This window comes from Oncorhynchus keta, chromosome 1 (genome assembly GCF_023373465.1).
Source record: "Oncorhynchus keta strain PuntledgeMale-10-30-2019 chromosome 1, Oket_V2, whole genome shotgun sequence".
NCBI classification, from domain to species: domain Eukaryota; kingdom Metazoa; phylum Chordata; class Actinopteri; order Salmoniformes; family Salmonidae; genus Oncorhynchus; species Oncorhynchus keta.
This window is the reverse complement of record NC_068421.1, coordinates 80,463,008-80,489,054: the sequence shown is the minus strand read 5'-3', so window position 1 is coordinate 80,489,054 and position 26,047 is coordinate 80,463,008. Positions and strand designations below refer to the sequence as shown.

Sequence of the window (26,047 nt, the reverse complement as noted above, 5' to 3'; positions counted from 1 at the left end):
TAGGGAGTAATGCGTTTCACTGGGAATACAAGCACACTCTAGGCCAACACATACATATACAAGTTTCTTCTGTGCAACAGGCAATGATGACGTGACAGTACCGTGAAAGGTGAAGCAGGTAAGGCAGATTAGGGAATTTTAAAAATAGTGCTGATGATATTCAAATTAAGTAAGAAACCTAAAACTATTCTAATCTCTTTGTATTGAGATAATGACAGTGCATTGCCTATAATCATCCTGTCTGAGTTTGAAAGCCAAGACCCTAGACATCAGATGAGGAACTCACTGAGACAGCCAGACTTGTCTGAACTATCAGCTAAAATGTACTTTTCTACGGACAGACAGGAAATTAGATATTGGGGGCTATTCATGCAATTTTTCTGCCGTGTTAAGTTTATTTAAGTTTACCTCTCGATTTTGATTGCCAAATGTCGTACCTCTGCTCAGTCTGAGGGTGGAAGCGCTGTGTCCAAAGCTTCCAGAGTTCTCAAGCCCTAGTTCAGCAAGCACTGGAAATACAGTAGGATACATATGCTACATCTATGACAAATTCTAAACCATCTCCTGATTCCCTCACACATACAGTACATAACAAAATCAATGTATAGTGACAGATTGCATTATGTCAGATATTCATGCATATGCATTTACTGTAAGCTTTAATTATATTATTGTAAGCGTATTTTCTATTTAATTACATTATAATTCAGTAGTAACATCAGTATTCTACAATCTCCTAAAACCTGTTCAGTATTCTACAATCTCCTAAGACCTGTTCAGTATTCTACAATCTCCTAAAACCTGTTCAGTATTCTACCATCTGTAACGGCCCTCGTCGGAGGAAGAAGGTGAGGACCAAGGTGCAGCGTGATAAGTGTTCATGATTTTTAATATAATCAAAACTGAACACTAAACAAAATAACAACTAGGAAGAACGAACAAACAAAACAGTCCTGTGTAGTGATGACACACAAAACAGAAAATAATCACCCACCAAACACTGTTGGGAAAAGGCTACCTAAGTATGATTCTCAATCAGAGACAACTAATGACATCTGCCTCTGATTGAGAACCATACCAGGCCAAACGCAAAATACAACATAGAAAAACAAACATAGACTGCCCACCCCAACTCACCTCCTGACCATACTAAAACAAAGACAAAACAAAGGAACTACGGTCAGAACGTGACAGTACCCCCCAAGAGGTGCGGACTCCGGCCGCACAACCTGAACCTATAGGGGAGGGTCTGGGTGGGAGTCTGTCCGAGGTGGCGGCACTGGCGCGGGATGTGAACCCAACTTCACCATAGTTGTTCTCCGCCTCTTTTTCCGCCACCGAGGCCTCTTAAAAATGACGGGACCCTAGCCCCGGGTCCCGAATGGACGGGAGATTCCGGCAGCACCGGACAGACGAGAGACTCCGGCAGCTCCGGTGTGACGGACGGCTCTGGCAGCTCCTGGCTGACTGACGGCTCTGGCAGCTCCTGGCTGACTGACGGCTCTGGCAGCTCCTGGCTGACTGACGGCTCTGGCAGCTCCTGGTTGACTGACGGCTCTGGCAGCTCCTGGCTGACCGGCGACTCTGGCAGCTCCTGACTGGTGGGCGACTCTGGAAAGTCAGGACAGACGGGCGACTCTGGCAGCTCAGGACAGAAGGGCGACTCTGGCAGCTCCGGACAGACGGGAGATCCTGGCAGCTCCGGACAGACGGGAGATCCTGGCAGCTCCGGACAGACAGGAGACCCTGGCAGCTCCGGACAGACGGGAGACCCTGGCAGCTCCGGACAGACGGGAGACCCTGGCAGCTCCGGACAGACGGGAGACCCTGGCAGCTCCGGACAGACGGGAGACCCTGGCAGCTCCGGACAGACGGGAGACTCTGGCAGCTCCGGACAGACTGGAGACTCTGGCAACACTGGACAGGCGGGAGCACCTGTTGGGAGGAGACGGAGAGACAGCCTGGTACGGGGGGCTGCCACCGGAGGGCTGGTGCGTGGAGGCGGCACCGGATAGACCGGACCGTGGAGGCGGCACCGGATAGACCGGACCATAGAGGTGCACTGCAGGTCTCGAGCACCGAGCCTGCCCAACCCTACCTGGCTGAATGCTCCCCATAGCCAAAATCAAATCGAATCCTATTTTATTTGTCACATACACATGGTTAGCAGATGTTAGTGCGAGTGTAGCGAAATGCTTGTGCTTCTAGTTCCGACAATGCAGTAATAACCAACAAGTAATCTAGCTAACAATTCCAAAACTACTACCTTATAGACACAAGTGTAAGGGGATAAAGAATATGTACATAAAGATATATGAATGAGTGATGGTACAGAGCGGCATAGGCAAGATACAGTAGATGGTATTGAGTGCAGTATATACATATGAGATGAGTATGTAAACAAAGTGGCATAGTTAAAGTGGCTTGTGATACATGTATTACATAAGGATGCAGTAGATGATATAGAGTACAGTATATACGTATACATATGAGATGAATAATGTAGGGTATGTAAACATTATATTAGGTAGCATTGTTTAAAGTATTTTACATCATTTCCCATCAATTCCCATTATGAAAGTGGCTGGAGTTGAGTCAGTGTGTTGGCAGCAGCCACTCAATGTTAGTGGTGGCTGTTTAACAGTCTGATGGCCTTGAGATAGAAGCTGTTTTTCAGTCTCTCGGTCCCAGCTTTGATGCACCTGTACTGACCTCGCCTTCTGGATGATAGCGGGGTGAACAGGCAGTGGCTCGGGTGGTTGTTGTCCTTGATGATCTTTATGGCCTTCCTGTGACATCGGGTGGTGTAGGTGTCCTGGAGGGCAGGTAGTTTGCCCCCGGTGATGCGTTGTGCAGACCTCACTACCCTCTGGAGAGCCTTACGGTTGTGGGCGGAGCAGTTGCCGTACCAGGCGGTGATACAGCCCGACAGGATGCTCTCGATTGTGGATCTGTAGAAGTTTGTGAGTGCTTTTGGTGACAAGCTGAATTTCTTCAGCCTCCTGAGGTTGAAGAGGTGCTGCTGCACCTTCTTCACGATGCTGTCTGTGTGGGTGGACCAATTCAGTTTGTCTGTGATGTGTACGCCGGGGAACTTAAAACTTACTACCCTCTCCACTACTGTTCCATCGATGTGGATAGGGGGGTGTTCCCTGAAGTCCACAATCATCTCCTTAGTTTTGTTAACGTTGAGTGTGAGGTTATTTTCCTGACACCACACCCCGAGTGCCCTCACCTCCTCCCTGTAGGCCGTCTCGTCTTTGTTGGTAATCAAGCCTACCACTGTTGTGTCGTCCGCAAACTTGATGATTGAGTTGGAGGCGTGCGTGGCCACGCAGTCGTGGGTGAACAGGGAGTACAGGAGAGGGCTCAGAACGCACCCTTGTGGGGCCCCAGTGTTGAGGATCAGCGGGGTGGAAATGTTGTTGCCTACCCTCACCACCTGGGGGCGGCCCGTCAGGAAGTCCAGTACCCAGTTGCACAGGGCGGGGTCGAGACCCAGGGTCTCGAGCTTGATGACGAGCTTGGAGGGCACTATGGTGTTAAATGCCGAGCTGTAGTCGATGAACAGCATTCTCACATAGGTATTCCTCTTGTCCAGATGGGTTAGGGCAGTGTGCAGTGTGGTTGAGATTGCATTGTCTCTTGAAGCATGTGGGAACAACAGACTGGGATAGGGATTGATTGAATATGTCCGTAAACACACCAGCCAGCTGGTCTGCGCATGCTCTGAGGGCGCGGCTGGGGATGCCGTCTGGGCCTGCAGCCTTGTGAGGGTTGACACGTTTAAATGGCCAGTGTGGCGAGGTGGAATAGCCCGCACTGGGCTGTGCTGGCGAACCGGGGACACCATGCGTAGGGCTGGTGCCATGTACCCCACCCCGAGGAGACGCACTGGAGACCAGATGCACCTGGCTCAATGCCCACTCCAGCCTGGCCGATACGAGGCGCTGCTATGTATCGCACCGGGCTATGCCTGCGCACCGGGGACACCGTGCGCCTCACGGCATAACACGGTGCCTGCCCGGTCCCTCTCTCTCCACGGTAAACACGGGGAGTTGGCGCATGTCTCTTACCTGACTTCGCCACACTCCCTGTGTGCCCCCCTCAATACATTTTTGGGGCTGCCTCTCGGGCTTCCAGCCGTGCTGCCTCCTCATACCACCGCCTCTCAGCTTTCGCTGCCTCCAGCTCAGCCTTGGGGCGGCGATATTTCCCAGCCTGTGCTCAGGGTCCTTTGCCGTCCAGGATCTTCTCCCATGTCCAGGAGTCCTGAGATCGCCGCCGCTGCTGCTGCTGCCCGTTAACCACGCTGCTTGGTCCTTTGGTGGTGGGTGATTCTGTAACGGCCGTCGTCGGTGGAAGAAGGTGAAGACCAAGGTGCAGCGTGGTAAGTGTTCATGATTTTTAATATAATCAAAACTGAACACTAAACAAAACAACTAGGAAGAACGAACAAACAAAACAGTCCTGTGTAGTGATGACACACAAAACAGAAAATAATCACCCACCAAACACTGTTGGGAAAAGACTACCTAAGTATGATTCTCAATCAGAGACAACTAACGACACCTGCCTCTGATTGAGAACCATACCAGGCCAAACGCAAAATACAACATAGACCATACTAAAACAAAGACAAAACAAAGGAGCTAAGGTCAGACAATCTCCCAAGACCTGTTCAGTATTCTACAATCTCCTAAAACCTGTTCAGTATTCTACAATCTCCCAAGACCTGTTCAGTATTCTTCAATCTCCCAAGACCTGTTCAGTATTCTACAATCTCCTAAAACCTGTTCAGTATTCTACAATCTCCCAAGACCTGTTCAGTATTCTTCAATCTCTCAAGACCTGTTCAGTATTCTTCAATCTCATAAGAAGCTGCTCAATATGATTAATTGGTATTACTGTATCCGATCCTAAAGCACATTTTGTAAATTATGTAACACAATTTCAAAAATATGTCTTTACCTTTCTTCTTGTTGGCCACCAGAGACGGTTATATCAGTTTATGTGGGAGTTCTTAAAACATTCAATATATTCAACAAATGTAATGTTCAAAAACAAATCAGGTAAATCCTACATTTTTATTAATGTTGTTAGAATTTTCAACAGCTCAGGTTCCAATTATTCCTTGTGGGAACAAAAACCACTAAATCATTTAGCAGTTGCTTGAACAACGTCAATGTCACGAATCCCGCTTCCTGAGTCTGTGTTTCTGTCCTGGAGTGTGTTTCCGGTGTCCTGGAACGCACCCTGTCTGGTTGCCGGGCGAATTAGCTTGTTGGGAGATCGATGTTCACCCGCACCTGTATCCCATCAGCTATCTGCACACCTGGTCCTGATCATCATCTCTCCTCTTCATAAGCCCGGACCTGACATCCATTCCCTGCCGGATCGTTAGCCATGAACAGTATGTTGCGCCATAGTATCAGCCTCAAGTTGGATAGAATTTGTTTTGTTACGTATTGCTTGCCTTAAACTTACCTCCGTTTGTTCTGTCTTCAGTTACTCACTCGGATCATTTACCCCATTCCCGCCTGGTCGCCGGAGGATTCCGCTACCCCATTGGATCCACTTATTTACTCCCATCAACTCACCACCGCTACCCGCTACGCCACCTGGATATATCTACCCATTCACATTCACTTGTAAATAAATACTCACCTTCTTCCTACTCTCCTTGTCCTGGTCTGCTTCTGGGTTCGATTTTGAAAGAACGTGACAATCAAAACCTCAGCAGTAACACATTTGCCTTGGAATTGGGGTTATATTGACTTTCACAGCCCAGGTGCATTTTAACTTGCATCAAAATGTCTCACAAAGCCATCCAACAATTTGCTAAATTCAATTGGGAGGTGGATTGAAACATCGTTTGCTCACAAATCGGTGTTGTATAATGACATGCATATGAAGATCTGTGTTATATAATGTCATGCATATTAATGATACTTTTATGTTTCTGCTCTGAAGTCTTCACATAAACAGAAAACAAAAAGCGACAACCCTGCTGCCTTTTCTCTCCGTGGTAAGGAACATGTGCAGTCGACAAACAACAGGGTTCTTTCTGATATTCTAGCCTACTGCACATGGGGTCTGAGGACAAGTCCTAAAAAGTTATTGGATAATATAAAAACATAGCTTATGGTGTTTAAATGTGTTAAATTAAGTCTTTAAACTCAGAGCAAGGTCATAGGGATACTACAAAGTAGGTTTAAGGATTTAGCCAGCTAACTTATCTTAACTTTTAATTGAAAAAGAGGCTTGAAATGGCCATGGACTAATTAATACAACAAACAAAAATACATCTAAGTTAAACTTTTTTATTGATCCATAAAATTGAGTTATTTCTGGCTAACTCGCTTATCCTGCCTTGTTGTACAGTCGTGACCAAAAGATTTGAGAATGACACAAATATTATTTTTCACAAAGTCTGCTGCCTCAGTTTGCATGATGGCAATTTGCATCCAGAATGTTATGAAGAGTGATCAGATGAATTGCAAAGTCCCTCTTTGCCATGCAAATGAACTGAATCCCCAAAAAACATTTCCACTGCATTCCAGCTCTGCCACAAAATGACTAGCTGACATCATGTCAGTGATTCTCTCGTTAACACAGGTGTAAGTGTTGACGAGGACAAGGCTGGAGATCAATCTGTCATGCTGATTGAATTCAAATAACAGACTGGAAGCTTCAAAAGGAGGGTGGTGCTTGGAATCATTGTTCTTCCTCTGTCAACCATGGTTACCTGCAAGTAAACACGTGCCGTCATCATTGCTTTGCACAAAAAGGGCTTCACAGGCAAGGATATTGCTGCCAGTAAGATTGCACCTAAATCAACCATTTATCGGATCATCAAGAACTTCAAGGAGAGCAGTTCAATTGTTGTGAAGAAGGCTTCAGAGCGCCCAAGGAAGTCCAGCAAGCACCAGGACAGTCTCCTAAAGTTGATTCAGCTGCGGGATCGGGGCACCACCAGTACAGAGCTTGCTCAGGAATGGCAGCAGGCAGGTGTGAGTGCATCTGCATGCACAGTGAGGCAAATACTTTTGGAGGATGGCCAGGAGTCAAGAAAGGAGGCAAAGATGCCAATTCTCTCCAGGAAAAACATCAGGGACAGACTGATATTCTGCAAAAGGTACAGGAATTTGACTGCTAATGACTGGGGTAAAGTCATTTTCTCTGATGAATCCCCTTTCCGATTGTTTGGGGCATCCGGATGAAAGCTTGTCCAGAGAAGACAAGGTGAGCACTACCATCAGTGCTGTGTCATGCCAACAGTAAAGCATCCTGAGACCATAAATGTGTGGGGTTGCTTCTCAGCCAAGGGAGTGGGCTAACTCACAATTCTGCCGAAGAACACAGCCATGAATAAAGAATGGTACCAATACCAATACCGAGAGCAACTTCTTCCAACCATCCATGAACAGTTTGGTGACGAACAATGCCTTTTCCAGCATGATGGAGCACCTTGCCACAAGGCATAAGTGATAACTAAGTGGCTCAGGGAACAACACATCCAGATTTTGGGTCCATGGCCAGGAAACTCCCCAGAACTTAATCCCATTGAGAACTTGTGGTCAATCCTCAAGAGGCGGGTGGACAAACAAAAACCCACATATTCTGACAAACTCCAGCATTGATTATGCTGGAATGGGCTGCCAGAAGTTAATTGACAGCATATCAGGGCGGATTGCAGAGGTCTTGAAAAAGAATGGTCAACACTGCAAATATTGACTCTTTGCATCAACATCATGTAATTGTCAATAAAAGCCTTCGACACTTATGAAATGCTTGTAATTATACTGCAGTATTCCATAGTAACATCTGACAAAAATATCTAAAGACACTGAAGAGACAAACTTTGTGGAAATTAATATTTGTGTCATTCTCAAAACTTTTGGCCACAACTGTATACCCTTAGGGGTGTGTCATGATAGTCTCAAAGGTCCTACAGTCTGTGTCCCCGGCCCTCATTCATCTGTAAGGGTTAATTTACAGACCCTTGTGGTAAATCTGTTCCTGATAGAGACATGAGAGGGAATGGTAATTGTCAGTGGTGGAGATCCGAGGCCTATTGTACATTCCCACGTTCTTGCTGTTCAATGACACAGAGCTCTGAATGCATTGTATGTTGGTACAACATTCCAGGTTGTTATTTCATCGGAATTCAATCCTACTGACAGTGCAGTGTCAGCCAAACTGGGTCTTCTCCGAAATCAACAGCGCTATTCTTTTACCAAGGTAATCAACCAAAATCTTCCAAGGATAAAAACACTTTGCTGAACAGAGAAACGACACCTTGTACCATAGAAAACACATTCAGGACAGGTAATAGGGGAAGGCTGTTAAAACAATTTCCAAAATGTATTTTCATTCTCCAAAGATATGGTTTCAAATGAGTTGAAAGCAAAGCGGTGGCAGGACAAGCACACAGTCTAAGAAAAGTGTAAATGACAACAAGGTAAAGAACTAACACAAAAGCACAAAGCACAGTGTTAACCTTGAAAACATTAGAGAGTGAAAGACTTATCTACAAAGGAATGTGAGTATTCCTTACAGGCAGAGACAGTCAAAAAACAAACAAATCTATTTGAGAAAAACGTTAATGCAAAAGTCAAGTTAGACCTAAATTAACCTCCTACACATTCCCATGTACAGCTTTGTGTAGAGAAAAGACTGATGAAAGCATTCATGCCACTTTGTAAAAGTATATTTATTAATGTGCACACATGTACCATGAAAAGGCAATCCAATACAAAGAACCTCAACAGCACAACAATAAGCTCTGATTACTGATTAGTTTTTCGCAGGCAGATCAACTGCTTCCAAAAGAGGATATCAGTATGCTGAATGCAGTCGTAGAGGTGGTTTCATAAAAGTTAACAGGGGCACAGATACAGGATCTTAATTTGATCACCCTGTTGCAGGAGATTTTAAACTATTTAGTGTATTTGAGGTTTAAAAAGGCTTCTGAAGCTTGTAATTTCACATTTGAAATTCCAGACTTGATTTTCCCTAAAAATGTATCAACACCTACAAAAATGCCTATTAATTATAATCCACATAATAATTCACATTTTCTATTGCTGCAGGATTATTTTCCTGATGTAGCAAACTAGCTCAAATTAAGATCCTACACCTGTAGAATACAACATTTACCATATATAGTGTGTGGTGCTTGGAGTGTGTGGTGCTTGGAGTGTGTGGTGCTTGGAGTGTGTGGTGCTTGGAGTGTGTGGTGCTTGGTGCGTATTTCTATGATGCTCGGGGTGTTTTTGTTGCAGACAATGAATTTCAATCACATAGGATATTCCTGAATAGATTGTCAGATGGGTCTTGAGGTGTTGAGTTAAAGTTCCTCTTTCTTCTTGAGGATGATATTCCGTACCATTTCAGCTATTTTAGGTCGGAGTTCTTTGACAGAGACACTGGGTCCCCAGGCATCCACGACTTTCCCATCTGTATCGATGAGGTACTTCCAGAAGTTCCAGTCAGGCTCTTTTCCTGACATCTCTGTAAAGAATCAAAAGAGAAAAAAAATGTTGTGATGCTGCTGGGTTTTTCACGCTCAACAGTTTCACGTGTGTATTAAGAATGTGTGTCAAGGCATTATTCCACGGGGACACAGGTGGCAAATAGAACCGTCATTGGTACAGCGCTGGTGTGCCATCCTGAACAAATGCTCTATTGATTTAATGACATTAATTGTTGACCAGTTGAAAAGGGATTTTATTGAAATGGAAACAATTCAAGCGAAACGCACAGCTCTGCCAATATCTGTTAATGATGATGGCATATTCAATGAACTGATGAAAACTAACCAAGCGCTCCAGGACAAGTTGTCTACAGAAATAAAGGAGCTTAAAATCAAGAAATTCAACCAAGACATAAAAGACAAGGCTGAGAACAAAGTCTACTTCTGGAGAAACCCTGACAAGAGGTCCTGCTCCTCCTCTCCATGGCAGACGCAGGAGGGATGCGGCTTACTTCTATCCACCCCTGTCTGACCAACGCTCTACAACCAGCGCCTCATCGGCTTCCAGTGGTACGGAAAGGCGGAGGTGGCCGCAGGCACGCGCAGAGGAGACCGTTCACACGGTCCCAGAACCCACGGGACTGACTTTAATTTATCAAGCAAGATATAGAGCCATGCCCATGTCTCTTTGCTTAATAAAGGGTTATTTTGTGCATACAACTCAGTGCAACGATTTTGATTTAAAGGTAGACAAGTTTAAGTGTTTTAGTAACATCCGTTTAAGGGGATACTTTAGCTCCGCTAATCGTTATATTTCTGCTGAACCAGTAGGTTACTCACCTGCACATACTCTGACTCCTTTTAGAAGTAAGAGTTATTTTATGCCTCCAGCCAATCACAATCACTCTATCGAGACATATTGCAGACTCGTTGAAAAAGATGTTGCTCATCTCCTTAAGAACAAACAGGAGTCCAAATCTTTCCATAATTTACCCAAGGATGAAAAACAAGCTTTGCTTGATTTACAATCCGATACGTCTGGCCTTATTCGTCCTGCTGATAAGGGTGGGTCGGTTGTACTCATGGATAGGACAGTTTATGTAAATGAGTGGCATAGACAACTACTTGACAACACCTTTAACAACAAACTCAGAAGTGACCCCACTTCCCAATTGCAGAATACTCTCTTTACTGTCCTTGATGGGTATTTAATTTCTGGTCAGATCACCAAGAAAGAACACAACTTTTTGGCTATTCAACACCCTAAAATTGCCACTTTCTATACAGAATTACACAAGAATGTAGTTGACGCAGTAACGGCCCCTTTATCGACTTTCGTTGACTTTTTTTATTAGACCACCCGCAGAACAGCTCCCCTCCTTTGTAAAGGACACCAGCAGTATGATCTCTATCATTGAATCTCTTCTTCTCCCTGAGAATACCTTGTTCGTCACTTTTGATGTTGAGTCGTTATACACAAATATTCCACACGAGGGCAGTATTGAAGGCATGGAACATTTTCTTCTGCAACGTGACCCTAATGAATTACCTTCCAGTGCCTGCATTATAACATTGGCTGAAATAGTACTCACACACACAACTACTTCATGTTTCTAAATTATTTCTTTATTCAGACAAAGGGTACTGTGATGGGATCCCCTATGACTCCTAACTATGGTAATTTGTACGTGGGTTACATGGAAAAACAGTTCATTTTCAACTCTCTCAAAAATGTTTTCTTGCCGAACATTACTATTTGAAAACGGTATATTGATGATATTTTTGTTCTATGGAGGGGTGATGCAAAACAGCTTCAGGCGTTTTATGCTTAACTCCTGTTCTGAGCATCTGAGATTTACTATGCAATCTGACACACGTCAAATCAGTTTCCTTGATCTTCTGATTTTATGTGAGGATAATGTTCTATACACTGATCTTTACAGGAAACCTACTGATCCTAACAGTTTGTTGAGGGCTGATAGTTGTCACCCGCATCCCTTGAAAAGCAGTTTGCCCTACAGCCAATTCTGTCGAATCAAAAGTGTGGTGTATTGAGAAATGTATTATGTGTTAATGAGTTTAGATTTAAAATGGTTGCAAATAGCCAATGATATTTGTATGCAGAGGTTGAGTTATTTGAATTAACAAATGACAATGGGGTTTCCATTCTTGCATTGAAGTGATTGGATTACGAGATGGAATTGAGGAAAAGGTTCAATGATGTATAGGAGAGTTGGGCTGAAGACCCCGTAGAGAGTAGTTGACTAATGTGTTAAAGGAGAACATTAAATAAATCTGTTCTGTTTATTATAAGTACGCTTCTGAGTCTTCAGTAAAAGAACCCAGCATCTTAGGATGCAGTAAAAGAACCCAGCATCTTAGGATGCAGTAAAATAACCCAGCATCTTAGGATGCAGTAAAATAACCCAGCATCTTAGGATGCAGTAAAAGAACCCAGCATCTTAGGATGCAGTAAAAGAACCCAGCATCTTAGGATGCAGTAAAATAACCCAGCATCTTAGGATGCAGTAAAAGAACCCAGCATCTTAGGATGCAGTAAAAGAACCCAGCATCTTAGGATGCAGTAAAATAACCCAGCATCTTAGGATGCAGTAAAAGAACCCAGCATCTTAGGATGCAGTAAAAAAAAACAGCATCTTAGAATGCAATAAAAATAATTTGCAAAAAACTCAGAATTCAACAGAAATATGGCTGAGACACAAAGAAAATTAAAGGAGAAGGGGTACAAAAAATGTCAGATTAATAATACTGCCATTGAGAAAATTCAAAACAAATCGAGACATGATCTCTTACAAGGACAGTCTCGCAAAAAGAAGCATTCTTGCGTTCTAACTACCAGCTATTTAAAGTGCTCTGAACAAATGAAGGGAATCGTTCACAAACATTAGCACATTCTAAGATCCGATGACAGTATCGTTAATGTGTTTTCAGACCCTCCCTTGGTCGTATTCTCACGGGGCAGAAATCTCAGAGATCAATTGGTAAAATGTAGATTTTTCAAACACCCACAAACCGGGAAACAGATCCCAATCAAAGGTGTTATCACGTGCTCCACTAAGGCAGTTATTTATCTTATAACTTATAAGCGTGAATTAAAAGTATGAATCTCGGAGCAAAAACTTGACTTACCCAGTTGCGGCCCACTTTATGGACGTGAACCACTCGATTTTGTACCTACGTTATATTGGCTTCGAACATGTCAACCTCCCTAGGAGAGGCGGTGACCTCGACAATGTATTATTAAAACGAGAGGCTGCCTGGATCTTTAATTTAAAGACCCTTACTCCTTTCGGTCTCAACGTAGACTTAGACTTGAAGTAATTCTTGTGATTTTGCTATTCATTGTAAACATTTGTAGGCCTATGTAGCCAAATTCTATCTATGATCAAATGCTATCCATTCATATGTTATTTTTATATGAGAATTAACCAATGATATCAGGCCACACCCGGCCATGATTACAGACACCTGTGTGTGTCCTTTGACACTATATAAACATAGTCACCCCGCAGTGTTTGTCATTATACCCTGATAAAGACTGCTCGTCTGTGGAAACATTGGATATTAGGTTATTAAATGATTACATCTGAGGTCCTAGAGCTCCCCTCAACACCCAAAACACATCCAGTTAGGTGGGTGCTTACATTTGTCCTATTTCACAAATGAATATCCCACTCCCCCTGCGAGTGGGGTCAGAGCCAGGAATCAGCCATTACTGACAGTGACCCTGGAGCAATTATGGTTAAGTGCCTTGCTCAAGGGCATATCGACAGATTTTCACCTAGTTGGCTGGGGAATTTCAACCAGCGACCTTTCGGTTACTGGCCCTACGCTCCTAACCACAAGGCTGCCTGCCGCCCATACAGCGAGATGTATATGTGTGTATGCCTCTGCCCCCATCCATCCCTCATCTGTTCACTCACCCACAAGGTACTTGAAGGCATTGTTGGCCCCGGTGCCCACCACAGCAATCTTGCTGAAGAGGGGGAAGGAGACTCCGTAGACACGCCGGACAAATGCGTCAATGTCCTTGTCGCTGCCAGGCTCCTGCTGGCCAAACTGGTTGCAGGGGAAGGCCAGGATGTTAAAGTGGGATGGCCCAAAGTCCCTCTGCAGCTGTTGAAGGTCTGTGTAGTGATCCTCAGTGAAGCCACAGTCACTGGCCACATTCACCACAAGAGACACCTGCAGGCAACCATAATACTAAAAATATAAATGGACTGATGAAAACTGTTATCGATAATATGAAAATAACCAGTAGCCTTTCATTGGTGCTGAATGCAATTTCCAGAGCTTGACTGAAATAGGTACCAGTACTCATTGTGGGTGCTGGTACTTCTTATATTTAGGTGGAGGAGCTCCACAATACTTTTGAGCAAATATTCTATAAGAGGAACAGGAGCTCAACAATTAGAACATTTGAGGTGCCGGTACTCAGCTCCAGTGAGCTGCCAAAGTCACGCACTGGCTATTTCAATGTGATGATTTGTTGTCTATGTGACCAGATGACACATTTGGTAAGGGCACAGGGGTTATTCCATTAAATAGTTTGACCCTTTTATCCCTCCTGCTCTCTGTGTAGGGACTACCACAGAGCTACAAGGCTAAGAGCTGAGTGGGCATGGTAGGAAAACAAGATCAAAGGTTTGGAGGTGAATGTAAGTGATGAGGAGTCTCTGAGCAGAGTGAATAGTGGAGGTTCAGGCCAGATAGTAATGATGGCGATAGTGAAAGAAGCCCTGGAAAATGGTAAATCGTTGCAATAATGTTTGGTCAAGTCAAATTCTTTATATCCATTAAAATATTTGAGCAATTCTGGGCTAATAGCTTGGTTTTAGTATTGACCAGATGCAGTGACTTTTTGATCAAATATAAGATATATTACATGTGATTTGCTATGACACATGTGTTTTTTGCCTGCACTACAGATGGGTCCTCTAATGCAGGACTAGTAAAGGCCCAGTGCACTACTTCTATGCCCCAAATAATTATCCAATGAATCACTTGAACACTGAAATTATAGAATTGCACAAACACATTCCAAACATCCTTGAGGTGAATGTTTGAGCCATTACTTCCCACTGGGCGCACACTGGTTTAATCAATGCTGTTTCCATCTCATTTCATTCAAGTTATGTTGAACCAATGTGGAATAGATGTTGAAGTAATATCTGTGCCCTGTGGGCTGTCCTATGTTCTCTTATGTGAATGTGTGACTCATCGGAGGCGGCAGCAAAAAAAAGTGATTTGTGAGCCATGTTTATGGCCAACTTTATATTTCTGTATTTTTCTATACATCTCCCTTCCTCTTCAATGTCTATAATTGTATCCATCAAAATGAAAAGTTGCTATTCCATTTCCAAAATGTGACATTTTACACTACTCCAGAACTACTTACTACGTGAGTGCATACATTTTCATACTGGTCCCCCATGGGAATCAAACCCACAACTCTGGCATTGCATGCTCTACCAACTGAGCTACACAGGACTGTTTCATTATTTATTTTTTAATTGAGCTTCTATGATTTTATAAATCTCTTTTGTAAAATTGTATAAAGCGCTAGAATAATACTGCACAATAATAAACTCTAAAAGGATAAATAAATAAATGCTTCGCAATACATTCCTCATGAATGCTCCATTTAGCAGACATGCACTTTTAATTGTGCATTCGTTTATTAATAGGTTACTTGGACTTCTTTAGGTCAAAAAGTGTTTGCATCAGTATCCCTGGCTGTGCACCCGGTCTTTAATAAATGGAGCTCGGAGGTAAACACTGCGAGAGAAAAAAAGGTTTTACCTGTAGTGCTCATATGGTATTGCTGTCCTCTAGTGTCAATACGACGGAACTACACGTGGTAAGGATAGAAAATGGGCAGATTTGGGAACGCCTCTCTACTGTATCACTTTAAATTCTGTTCAGATTATGCAGCATGCAGACGGTCTATAAAATGTGTCCTGTGAAGTTTTAAATATGTATTAAAATGGCCCACCTTGATGTTTTAAAAAATATTAAACTATCACTGACTACAGAAGGGAATATGACCTCTCTTTTATAGGGCTTATGAAATAACTGCATGCAGGTTACATTATAGTCAGTAATACACAACCAGACATAACAATTGGATCAAACTAAGGCTAGCTATTGGCCTATAAATCAATTTAGTATTCTAAGCAACGTTGGAGTCCAGCAGCAGTTGCCACGTCTACAGATGATAGACACAAAGAATTTGGTCTTAAACTTAGCATTTTATTCATAAGAGTAAGATGCTATTGTTATAAAACGTGCATAGGTCATACATGCCTTGTGAAAGGAAAATCCGCAGCATGCATTCACCGGTCAACAAATGGCACTTTTGCATAGGCTACCGTGCAAAAATTGGTAGGCTCGAGTTTCAAACTTACCGAACCTCTGTATTTTTCCAAAGAGACTAATCTCCCTCTGCTATTAACAACTTTGAAAGTGTACAAATCTTTCTGTTTGGCCTCATTTAGACTGAATAAGATCAATAGCAATGTGAGGACGGAAAGCATGTCTTCTTATTTATCAATGTACAACGTAAGCTATTTACTGTAGAAGCTTCTGTGCACTGAACTTCTTCTTCTTCTTCTTCTTCTTCTTCAAGGTTTTATGGCAGACTACATATTTCGGTGAATTGCCGCCACCTAATGTACCGGGTTTAGTGATGGACATTCCGGTTCTTTTCAGTAAGCTCTTTTCGCTCCAAAACGGCTCTTTAAAAAAATACATGTTTTGTATTTTTTCAAGTCAAACTGTTGCGATAGTTTGATTATGATTGGTGTTAAAACGATTCTAATTAAATTATTAAATGAAATCATACTCTACATTAACCACAATGTATTTAAAAATGCATTAGTTTGTTATGAAAAATAATGCTATTAAACATTTGCATTTAAAGTATAACTTTTTAATGTATATAAACAAAGTGCATATAAATCTAACCATTCAAAACGAATACAATCTGAACAGCATAATAGAATACTGCACTATATCAAAGAAAAATAAATAACAATTTGCAAAACTGCAGCATCCCACTTAAAACATTTAACTGGTCTCTCTTTTCTCTCTCTTCTTTCTTGCCATGTTGTAACCAGCAGCACACAACAATGCTGACCAATGCTGCTTTTATTAGAGATTTGCATTCAGAAATGCAAGCTGCCTCACTTTCGAGGGGCTGATGCGGTTTCATCTCTCAGTAATTATTTGTCCCATTTTCAAGAAGACCCTCTCACAGAGAACGGATGTGGCCACTATGCAGAGTCTCCCTGTCATGACTTTAGTAAGCCGTGGGTAGACAGAGGCCTTGTTCTTCCACCAGCTCAGATGATCTGCAGATCATGGAGTTGCTCCTCCAAATAGGATCAGACCTCCATTATGGCATCTGCTGAGGGATTCCTTCGTGCTGCATCCCCAGTTGCTTTCTCGTCAAACAGCATTCAAACAACAGTTGTTTGCGGCACAACTGCTGGTGCTTCTGCTCCATCTGATCCCTCTTCTTCCTGTTGCCCTGGTGCCTGAGCCAGCTGACTGCTGGGGCTGTCCCTCCCTCTTCTTCCTGTTGCCCTGGTGCCTGTGCCAGCTGACTGCTGGGGCTGTCCCTCCCTCTTCTTCCTGTTGCCCTGGTGCCTGAGCCAGTTGACTGCTTGGGCTGTTCCTCCCTGCAGCTGAGGTTATTCTTTGAAGAGCCTCATCAATCCCTCTGGCATCACTGAAGGCTAACTTCTTAAACATGAGGTCAAGTGCAGCAGTTTCTTATAGCACGTGATTATATTCCCTTCTGTGGAACTTTCTGTCCATTTATGAACATAGGGTGTCCATCAACTCTGTCACATGTCCTGTGGTTACATTTGCTTCTCTCTGGCGGCTGGCTGTGATTCGCTGCAGACCCTTACACAGGAGTACCATTTTTGAGGCTGTCACATAGCTGAAAAGAGAGAACAGTAACTTATTAGTTCAGGTTCATGTTTTGTCTACTGATACTACATTTTCATCTACTGCTCATATACATATATAATACTGGATTAAATCATGATGTAGTAATAACTGCTTACTGTACTTCTCTCCACTGATCTCCACAGTGACCTGCTCAAAGGGTTCCAGGACTCTGCACATCTTCTCCATCACCTCCCATTCCTCTTGGGTCAGAGCATCAACAGGTACATTAACAATGGCCAGGGTAGAGATGATGGCACCCTTTGACTCAAGAAACCACTTCAGCATATAAAATGTTGAATTCCACCTTGTAGTGCAGTCTTGTTTAGGCCTCAGCTCAGGCATCCCCATCTGGCGTTGTGTAGATTTGAGTTTTTCAGCACCTACTGTGCTCCTGTGGAAGTATTCCACAGCTGCTTTCACTTTGTCCACAGTGGGCTTCATCACCTTCAGAGCATCTCTTACAATCAGGTTGATTGTGTGGGCAAGACATGGATGATGGGTCCATTTAAAAATGTTAATGGCTTTGGTTATGTTAGCTGCATTGTCGCTAACACAACATACCACTTTTCCATCTAATTGCCATTCTCTGTCCACTCTCATCAGTTCCTCTGCGCAGTTCTCTGAGGTGTGTCTGTCGCTGAACTCAAAGCAGCCCAGAAGACAGCTAGACATCGACAAATCTTCGAAGACGTGACATGTAACAGAAATGTAAGAAGTGGTTACCCTTGATGTCCAGCAGTGGGTTTTCCTGCTTGGAATTGTGTACATTGGATTTAGACTATTGCTATAATTTATAAAACCTCCACAATCGAAAATGGCTGGAAATCGGTGACAATCATTTTAGCCAATGCAGTATCAATTTGGCCTTGTTTTGCTACAGACATAGACTTTGGTATAAACTGGTCCATAAAATACTGCATTGCTGTGGATACAGAGTAAGAGTAGGCCTACTTGACTGAGTGGATACATCTCCACGTGTGGAGGTGCTGGCTCCACCAGTATCACTAGCAGGCCCGCTAGATTCTCAAAGCTCCGCTCCAGCTAGCTTCACAGTTGGGTGCACAGTTCGCATATGCCGGTGTAGGTTGTGTGTAGAACCAGCTTTATATGAGATTTTGTTTGGGCAAATACATTGTGCTCTAACATTGTCTACATTATTCAAATGCATCCAAAAGCTACTGTGTTTCCGACTCATTTTCCAGCTGTTGTTTTCACAGCTGTCCTTCCTCTCTCTCCTCAGCTGCTAAGTGTGTGACTGTGAGTGAGTTGGCTCGGCCATCCCTCACGCTTCTTTGGTTCATTGGTTGACACTGCATGTCTGATTGACAGGAAGAACAGGTGAGGCTGTTAGTCTCAGCAGACAGTCAGATTGAATGTGTGTGAGCATATAGGCCTATATTATTTTATTTATTTTTTCGTTCTTTGAATTAGTTCATTCTATTAATTTAAAATGTTTGATTATTCATACCTTAATTTTTGTATATTTTTATAAATAGATTCAGCTCTTCTGATATACGAGTTGGCTCCCAACATTCATTTACAAGAGCCGGCTCTTACAGCCGACTAGTTCGCCGACGAACCATCACTTCCGGGTATTGAAACAAACAAATATTCCATTGAGGGAGGGGACGACGATCGGACGTCATAAAAATAGAAAATAAAAATAAATATATCGCACCACTTCAGTCCCAGTTCTAATCACATCCATAAACAGGCTCAGGTACCTGGAAGAACGGAGCATTCATCGACAGGATTCCTTGTAATGCTGTAAAATATATCAGTCCCAAAAAACGCTTTATTTCTGCAAACCCTCCAATTTTCTCAGATTTCCTCTTTGTTTGAGCTGTGCAGGTGCTACCCAATGCAATACACGCCAAAAAAATCCACCTTCCTAACATACAACATATCCCTCGGTTGACAAGGAATATTATCTGGTGTCTCTACTCCTACTACCAATATTTCTTCAACTTCACTCCTTTCTTCCACTCTTCTCACCGCCTCCGGGGAGACATGCTGCGTTCACTGAACTTTTTTCCCAACTCCTTGATTTGGCCTGTCACAACATCCGAGGATTCCAATTTCAACCAATGGTAATTCCTGAGTCTGATTGACGGTCTACAGTTTCAGTGTTTTGAAAAGGACCTTTATTTGTAGCCAGCCAGTGGAGTAAAAATCCTCCAATACATTTTATAATGATGATGCTTGAACAATTCAATGGCACAGCTTGTCTAGAGACGATATCACACTTTACTTACTGTAGCCTACATATTTCCTCTAGCTTCATTAGATAGGCCAAAGTCCCCCTCCTTGATACATTGGAGCTAGTACAAATATCTGTTGATGTTTGGACACAAAGGCCTTTGATAGTCTTGGTTTTTGATTACGGTTCACTGTTCCTAGGCCGTCATTGAAAATAAGAATGTGTTCTAACTGACTTGCCTAGTTAAATAATGGTATAAAAACGTCAAATCGGTGCCGAAAAATACAGATTTCTGATTGTTATGAAAACTTGAAATCGGCCCGAATTAATCGGCCATTCCGATTAATGGGTCGACCTCTACTCTGTAGCAGTGGTAACTCTGGGTTTTCCTTTCCTGTGGTGGTCTTCATGAAAGCCAGTTTCATCATAGCGCTTGATAGATTTTGCGACTGCACTTGAAGAAACTTTAAAAGTTCTTGAAATTTTCCGGATTGACTGACCTTTATGTCTTAAAGTAATGATGGACTGTCATTTCTCTTTGCTTATTTGAACTGTTCTTGCCATAATATGGACTTGATCTTTTACCAAATACGGCTATCTTCTTTATAACACCCCTACCTTGTCACAACACAACTAATTGGCTCAAACGCATTAAGAAGGAAATAAATTCCACAAGTTAACTTTTAACAAGGCAAACCTGTTAATTGAAATGCATTCGAGGTGAGTACCTCATGAAGCAGGTTGAGAGAATGCCAAGAGTTTGCAGAGCTGTCATCGACTATACTTTGAAGAACCTCAAACATAAAATATATTTTGATTTGTTTAACACTCTTTGGGTTACTACATGATTCCATATGTGTTATTTCATAGTTTTGATGTCTTCACTATTAATCTATAATGTTGAAAATAGTAAAAACAAAAATAAAAAACCTGGAATGAGTAGTTGTCTTCAAACTTTGGACATTACTGTCTTTTATTGGTCCTGTAGCTCAGTTGGTAGAGCATGGCGCTTGTAACGCCAGGGTAGTGGGTTCGATCCCCGGGACCACCCATACGTAGAATGTATGCACACATGACTGTAAGTCGCTTTGGATAAAAGCGTCTGCTAAATGGCATATATTATTTATATATTATTTATTTATTTTTTATACATTTGCAAACATTTCCAAAAACGTCATTATGGATATGGTGTGTAGATGGCTGAGGATTGTTTTTTATTTCATCAATTTTAGAATAAGTCTGTAAATTAATCAAATGTGGAAAAAGTCAAGGGGTACTTTCTGAAGGCACTGTATTTGCCATATCTTCAATTTAAGCCTACTAGAAAGTGTGTGCCCTTTGTCCTGGAGGGAAGCGAAAGTTATTCCCCTAGTTAAGAATAGTAAATCCCCCTTTACTGGTTCAAATACCCGACCCATTTTACCAACCCTCAGTAAACTTTTGGAAAAAACTGTGTTTGACAAGATTCGATGCTCTTTTACAGTAAACAAATTGACAGCAGACTTTCAGCACACCTATTGGGGCGGCAGGGAGCCTAGTGATTAGAGCGTTAGGCCAGTAACCGAAAGGTTGCTAGATTGAAATCCCGAGCTGACAAGGTAAAAATCTGTTGTTCTACCCCTGAACAAGGCAGTCAACCCCCTGTTCCTAGGCTATCATTGTAAATAAGAATTTGTCCTCAACTGACTTGCCTAGTTAAAAAATAGGGAAGGACATTCAACAACTGATGATTGGCTGAAAGAAATTAATGATAAAAAGATTGTGGGGGCTGTTTCGTTAGACTTCAGTGTGGCTTTTGACATTTTTGATCAGTCTGTTGCTGGAAAAACATATATGTTATGGCTTTACACCCCCTGCTATATTGCGGATAAATAGTTACCTGTCTAACAGAATACAGAGGGTGTGCTTTAATGGAGGCTCTCCAACAGAATCCAGGTAGAATCAGGAATTCCCCAGGGCAGCTGTCCCTTACTTTTTTCAATCTTTACTAATAACTTTGAGTAAAGTGTCTATGTATGCGGATGACTCAACACTATACACATCAGCTACCACAGCGACTGAAATGACAGCAACTCTTAACAAAGAGCTGCAGTTAGTTTCAGAATGGGTGGCAAGGAACAAGTTAGTCTTAAATATTTTTTTAAAAGCATTGTATTTGGGACAAATCATTCACTAAACCCTAAACCTGAACTAAATCTTGTAATGAATTATGTGGAAATTGAGCAAGTTGAGGTGACTAAATGGGGGAAATTGAGTAAATGGAGTAAAACTCAATTGTAAACTGTCATGGTCAAGACATATTGATACAATAGTAGCTAGAATGGTGAGAAGTCTGTCTATAATAAAGCACTGTTCTGCATTCTTAACAACACTATCAACAAGACAGGTCCTACAGGCCCTAGTTTTGTCACACCTGGACTACTGTTCAGTCGTTTGGTCAGGTGCCACAAAGAGGGACTTGTAAAAATTGCAATTGGCTCAGAACAGGGCAGCACAGCTTGCCTTTCAATGGAAAGATAGAGCTAACATTAATAATATGCATGTCAATCTCTCCTGGATCAAAGTGGAGGAGAGATTGACCTCATCACTGATTGTATTTGTGAGAGGTATTGAATGTTGAATGAACCGAGTTGTCTGTTTGAACTACTAGCACACAGATCAGACACCCCAGCTTCCAATAGGTTGGAACAAGATGGAACTGGGCCAACATTCTGTTGATTTTCTGATCGAAGAAAAGTCTCATCGCAATAAGGTTTTCTGTTCCCAAAACTAAAATCTGTTACGAACAGAGTACACGTTTTGTTGACATGGCCTTTTGCCAAAGGGAAAAAAAGTGTTGTTTACAAGAAGTTCTAGAGCGAATTGAGTTATTGCACACGTGCACTTCACAGAGAAGTCGTCCCCTAACAGAAATATGCAACAACATGCTAGAACACACCTCCTTGCTTGTTCTGCCCACTATGCTTAATTTGCTCCCATTGAAACTGACACAGATTAACTATCTTGGGTTAGTTATAACCCAGTCATAGATAATGCACTGTGCCAAATTGTGATGTAAATAGTCATACAATCTACTGGTGCTTGAAAATAAATAAAAACAAGTTGCTGATATGTTTCAATTTTGTAATTCAGTCATTTTTGTTGTTGTCCCACTTTACCAACCATTGCTAGCTAAGGTAAGATAGCATGGAGTACCTAAAGTGGGACAGATCCCGTTTATAGGGACCCCTTGTACTTAGGTTAGGCAGAGCTCCGGTTGTTGAAGTACCGTTATCCTGTTTAATTTATATATATTCCATTTCTGTCTTCTCTAACCTCTTTCGACATCTATCCAACATATTAGCCCAACACATGATACAGTACATTTCAAAAATTCTCAAGATTATAATATAACAAAAAAGTGTGAATTTAATTGTTATTGCGGTACAATCGTGCGGTACATACGAGCTCGTGCTGTTAGGTGACCTAAACTGGGACATTCTTAACACCCCGGCCATCCTACAATCTAAGCTTGATGCTCTCAATCTCACACAAATGATCAATGAACCCACCAGGTACAACCCCAAATCCGTAAACACGGGCACCCTCATAGATATCATCCAAACAAACCTGCCCTCCAAATACACCTCTGCTGTCTTCAACCAGGATCTCAGCGATCACTGCCTCATTGCCTGCATCCGTAATGGGTCTGCAGTCAAGCGACCACCCCTCATCACAGTCAAACGCTCCATTAAACACTTCAGCGAGCAGGCATTTCAAATCGACCTGGCCCGGGTATCCTGGAATGATATTGACCTCATTCCGTCAGTAGAGGATGCCTGTCTTTAAAAGTGCTTTCCTCACCATCTTAAATAAGCATGCTCCATTCAAACAATGTAGAACCAGGAACAGATATAGCCCTTGGTTCACTCCAGACCCGACTGCCCTTGACCAGCACAAAAACATCCTGCGGCGTTCTGCATTAGCATCGAACAGCCCCCGCGATATGCAACTTTACTCCACCCAAATCCAGATTGCTGACGTTCTGAATGAGCTGCAAAATCTGGACCCCTACAAATCAGCAGAGCTGAGGGAAGACCCTCTCTTCCTAAAATGATCAGCCGAAATTGTTGCAAACGCTATTACTAGCTTGTTCAACCTCTCTTTCGTATCGACTGAGATTCCCAAAGATTGGAAAGCTGCCGCGGTCATCCCCTTCTTCAAAGGGGAACACTCTAGACCCAAACTGCTACATACCTATATCTATCCTACCCTGCCTTTCTAAGGTCTTCGAAAGCCAAGTTTACAAACAGATCACCGACCATTTCGAATCCCACCGTACCTTCTCCGCTATGCAATCTGGTTTCCGAGCTGGTCATGGGTGCACCTCAGCCACGCTCAAGGTCCTAAATGACATCATAACCGCTATCGATAAGAGACAATACTGTGCAGCTGTATTCATCGACCTGGCCAAGGCTTTCGACTCTGTCAATCACCACATTCTTATCTGCAGACTCAACAGCCTTGGTTTCTCAAATGTCTGCCTCGCCTGGTTCACCAACTACTTCTCTGACAGAGTTCAGTGTGTCAAATCCGAGGGCCTGTTGTCCGGACCTCTGGCAGTCTCTGTGGGGGTGCCACAGGGTTGAATCCTTGGGCTGACTCTTTTCTCTGTATACATCAATGATGTCGCTCTTGCTGCTGGTGATTCTCTAATCCACCTCTACACAGACGACACCATTCTGTATACTTCTAGCCCTTCTTTGGACACTGTGTTAACTAACCTCCAGATGAGCTTCAATGCCATACAACTCTCCTTCCGTGTCCTCAAACTGCTCTTAAATGCAAGCAAAACTTAATGCATGCTCTTCAACCGATCGCTGCCCACACCTACCCACCCGTCCAGCATCACTACTCTGGAAGGTTCTGACTGCAAATACCTAGGTGTCTGGTTAGACTGTAAACTCTCCTTCCAGACTCACATTAAGAATCTCCAATCCAAAATTACATCTAGAATCTGCTTCCTATTTTGCAACAAAGCATCCTTCACTCATGCTGCTAATCATACCCTCGTAAAACTGACTATCCTACCGATCCTTGACTTTGGCAATGTAATTTACAAAATAGCCTCCAACACTCTACTCAGAAAATTGGATGCAGTCTATCACAGTGCCATCCATTTTGTCACCAAAGCCCCATACACTACCCACCACTGCGACCTGTATGCTCTCGTTGGCTGGCCCTTGCTTCATATCCGTCGCCAAACCCACTGGCTCAAGGCGTTATCTCAGCTCACTGGTCACCATAGCAACACCCACCCACAGAACCGCGCCCCAGCAGGTATATTTCACTGGTCACCCCCAAAGACAATTCCTCCTGTGGCCGCCTTTCCTTACAGTTCTCTGCTGCCAATGACTGGAACGAACTGCAACAATCACTGAAGCTGGAGACTTATATATCCCTCTCTAGCTTTAAGCACCAGCTGTCAGTGCAGCTCACAGATCACTGCACCTGTACATAGCCCATCTGTAAATAACCCACCCAACTACCTCATCACCATATTATTATTTATTTTGTTTATTTTTCTCCTTTGCACCCCAGTATCTCTACTTGCACACTCATCTTCTGCACATCTATCACTCCAGTGTTTAATTTGCCATACTGTAATAATTTCGCCACTATGGCCTATTTATTGCCTCACCCCCCTTATCCTACCTCATTTGTACACACTGTATATAGACTTTCTCTATTGTATTATTGACTGTATGTTTGTTTATTCCATGTGTAACTCGGTGTTGTTGTTTGTGTCACACTGCTTTGCTTTATCTTGGCCAGGTCGCAGTTGTAAATGAGAACTTGTTCTCAACTAGCCTACCTGGTTAAATAAAGGTGAAATAAATTAAAATTAAAATAAAAAAACTATTAGGACTATGATAATTGCGTCCCAGTTTACCCAATGTGAACCGAAAATATGGTTTTGGTTGTGTACACAAATGTGTGTGTCATGCCTCCTGCGAATATCATATCAACATGTTATTTTTTTGTGTGATTAGGAAATATCATTTTAGAAATGTATTAGGTGTTGCGCTAATATAATATATAATGGAAAAGCAAAATGTCTCTCCCTTTTTCTGAATTCACCCTGCTTTTGTATTTTTGGGCTTTGGCTATTTTCTATCAATAAGACTTTCATGAATACAACCCACTGTAAATGGTTCAGGGACCCCATCCCTCCAAATACTTTTGTATTTCTTGGCAATTTTCTATGAATTTAAATTTACTTTACATTAAAAATACTTCCTTAAAATTTCAATGGCTTTCATCCCATAATGCTTTCATGAATACAACCAGAGAGGAAGCGCAGATAGATATAGATATTCATGGCATGAGGCTGGCAGCATACCATCTAT

General features: G+C 42.6%; 1 protein-coding gene and 1 long non-coding RNA gene across 2 annotated transcripts; both read right to left on the bottom strand.

Moving 5' to 3' along the window:
• Nucleotides 1-8,697: 8,697 nt before the first annotated feature.
• On the bottom strand, nt 8,698-16,139 carry gpx7 (glutathione peroxidase 7). Its single transcript, XM_035786236.2, has 3 exons — nt 15,907-16,139; nt 13,423-13,684; nt 8,698-9,516 (listed from the first exon to the last, which is right to left on the bottom strand). The coding sequence occupies exons 1-3, from the start codon at nt 16,033-16,035 to the stop codon at nt 9,353-9,355; spliced, it is 555 nt and encodes a 184-aa protein (XP_035642129.1). The 5' UTR covers nt 16,036-16,139; the 3' UTR covers nt 8,698-9,352.
• A 269-nt stretch (nt 16,140-16,408) lies between these two features.
• Nucleotides 16,409-25,898, bottom strand: LOC127907296 (uncharacterized). The gene is made up of 2 exons (XR_008064090.1): nt 17,575-25,898; nt 16,409-17,447 (listed from the first exon to the last, which is right to left on the bottom strand). It is a non-coding gene; the product is annotated as an uncharacterized LOC127907296 (long non-coding RNA).
• Nucleotides 25,899-26,047: the final 149 nt, after the last annotated feature.

What these genes read in the sequence shown, in the direction of transcription:
- gpx7 (XM_035786236.2), bottom strand. Translation starts at nt 16,035, where the DNA reads ATGCTTTCCGTCCTCACATTGCTATTGATCTTATTCAGTCTAAATGAG. An exon ending in TGGAAAAATACAGAGGTTCG is followed by an intron (nt 13,685 to 15,906) that starts GTAAGTTTGAAA and finishes GGTTGCCTGCAG; the next exon opens with GTGTCTCTTGTGGTGAATGT. An exon ending in TGCCTTCAAGTACCTTGTGG is followed by an intron (nt 9,517 to 13,422) that starts GTGAGTGAACAG and finishes GATTCTTTACAG; the next exon opens with AGATGTCAGGAAAAGAGCCT.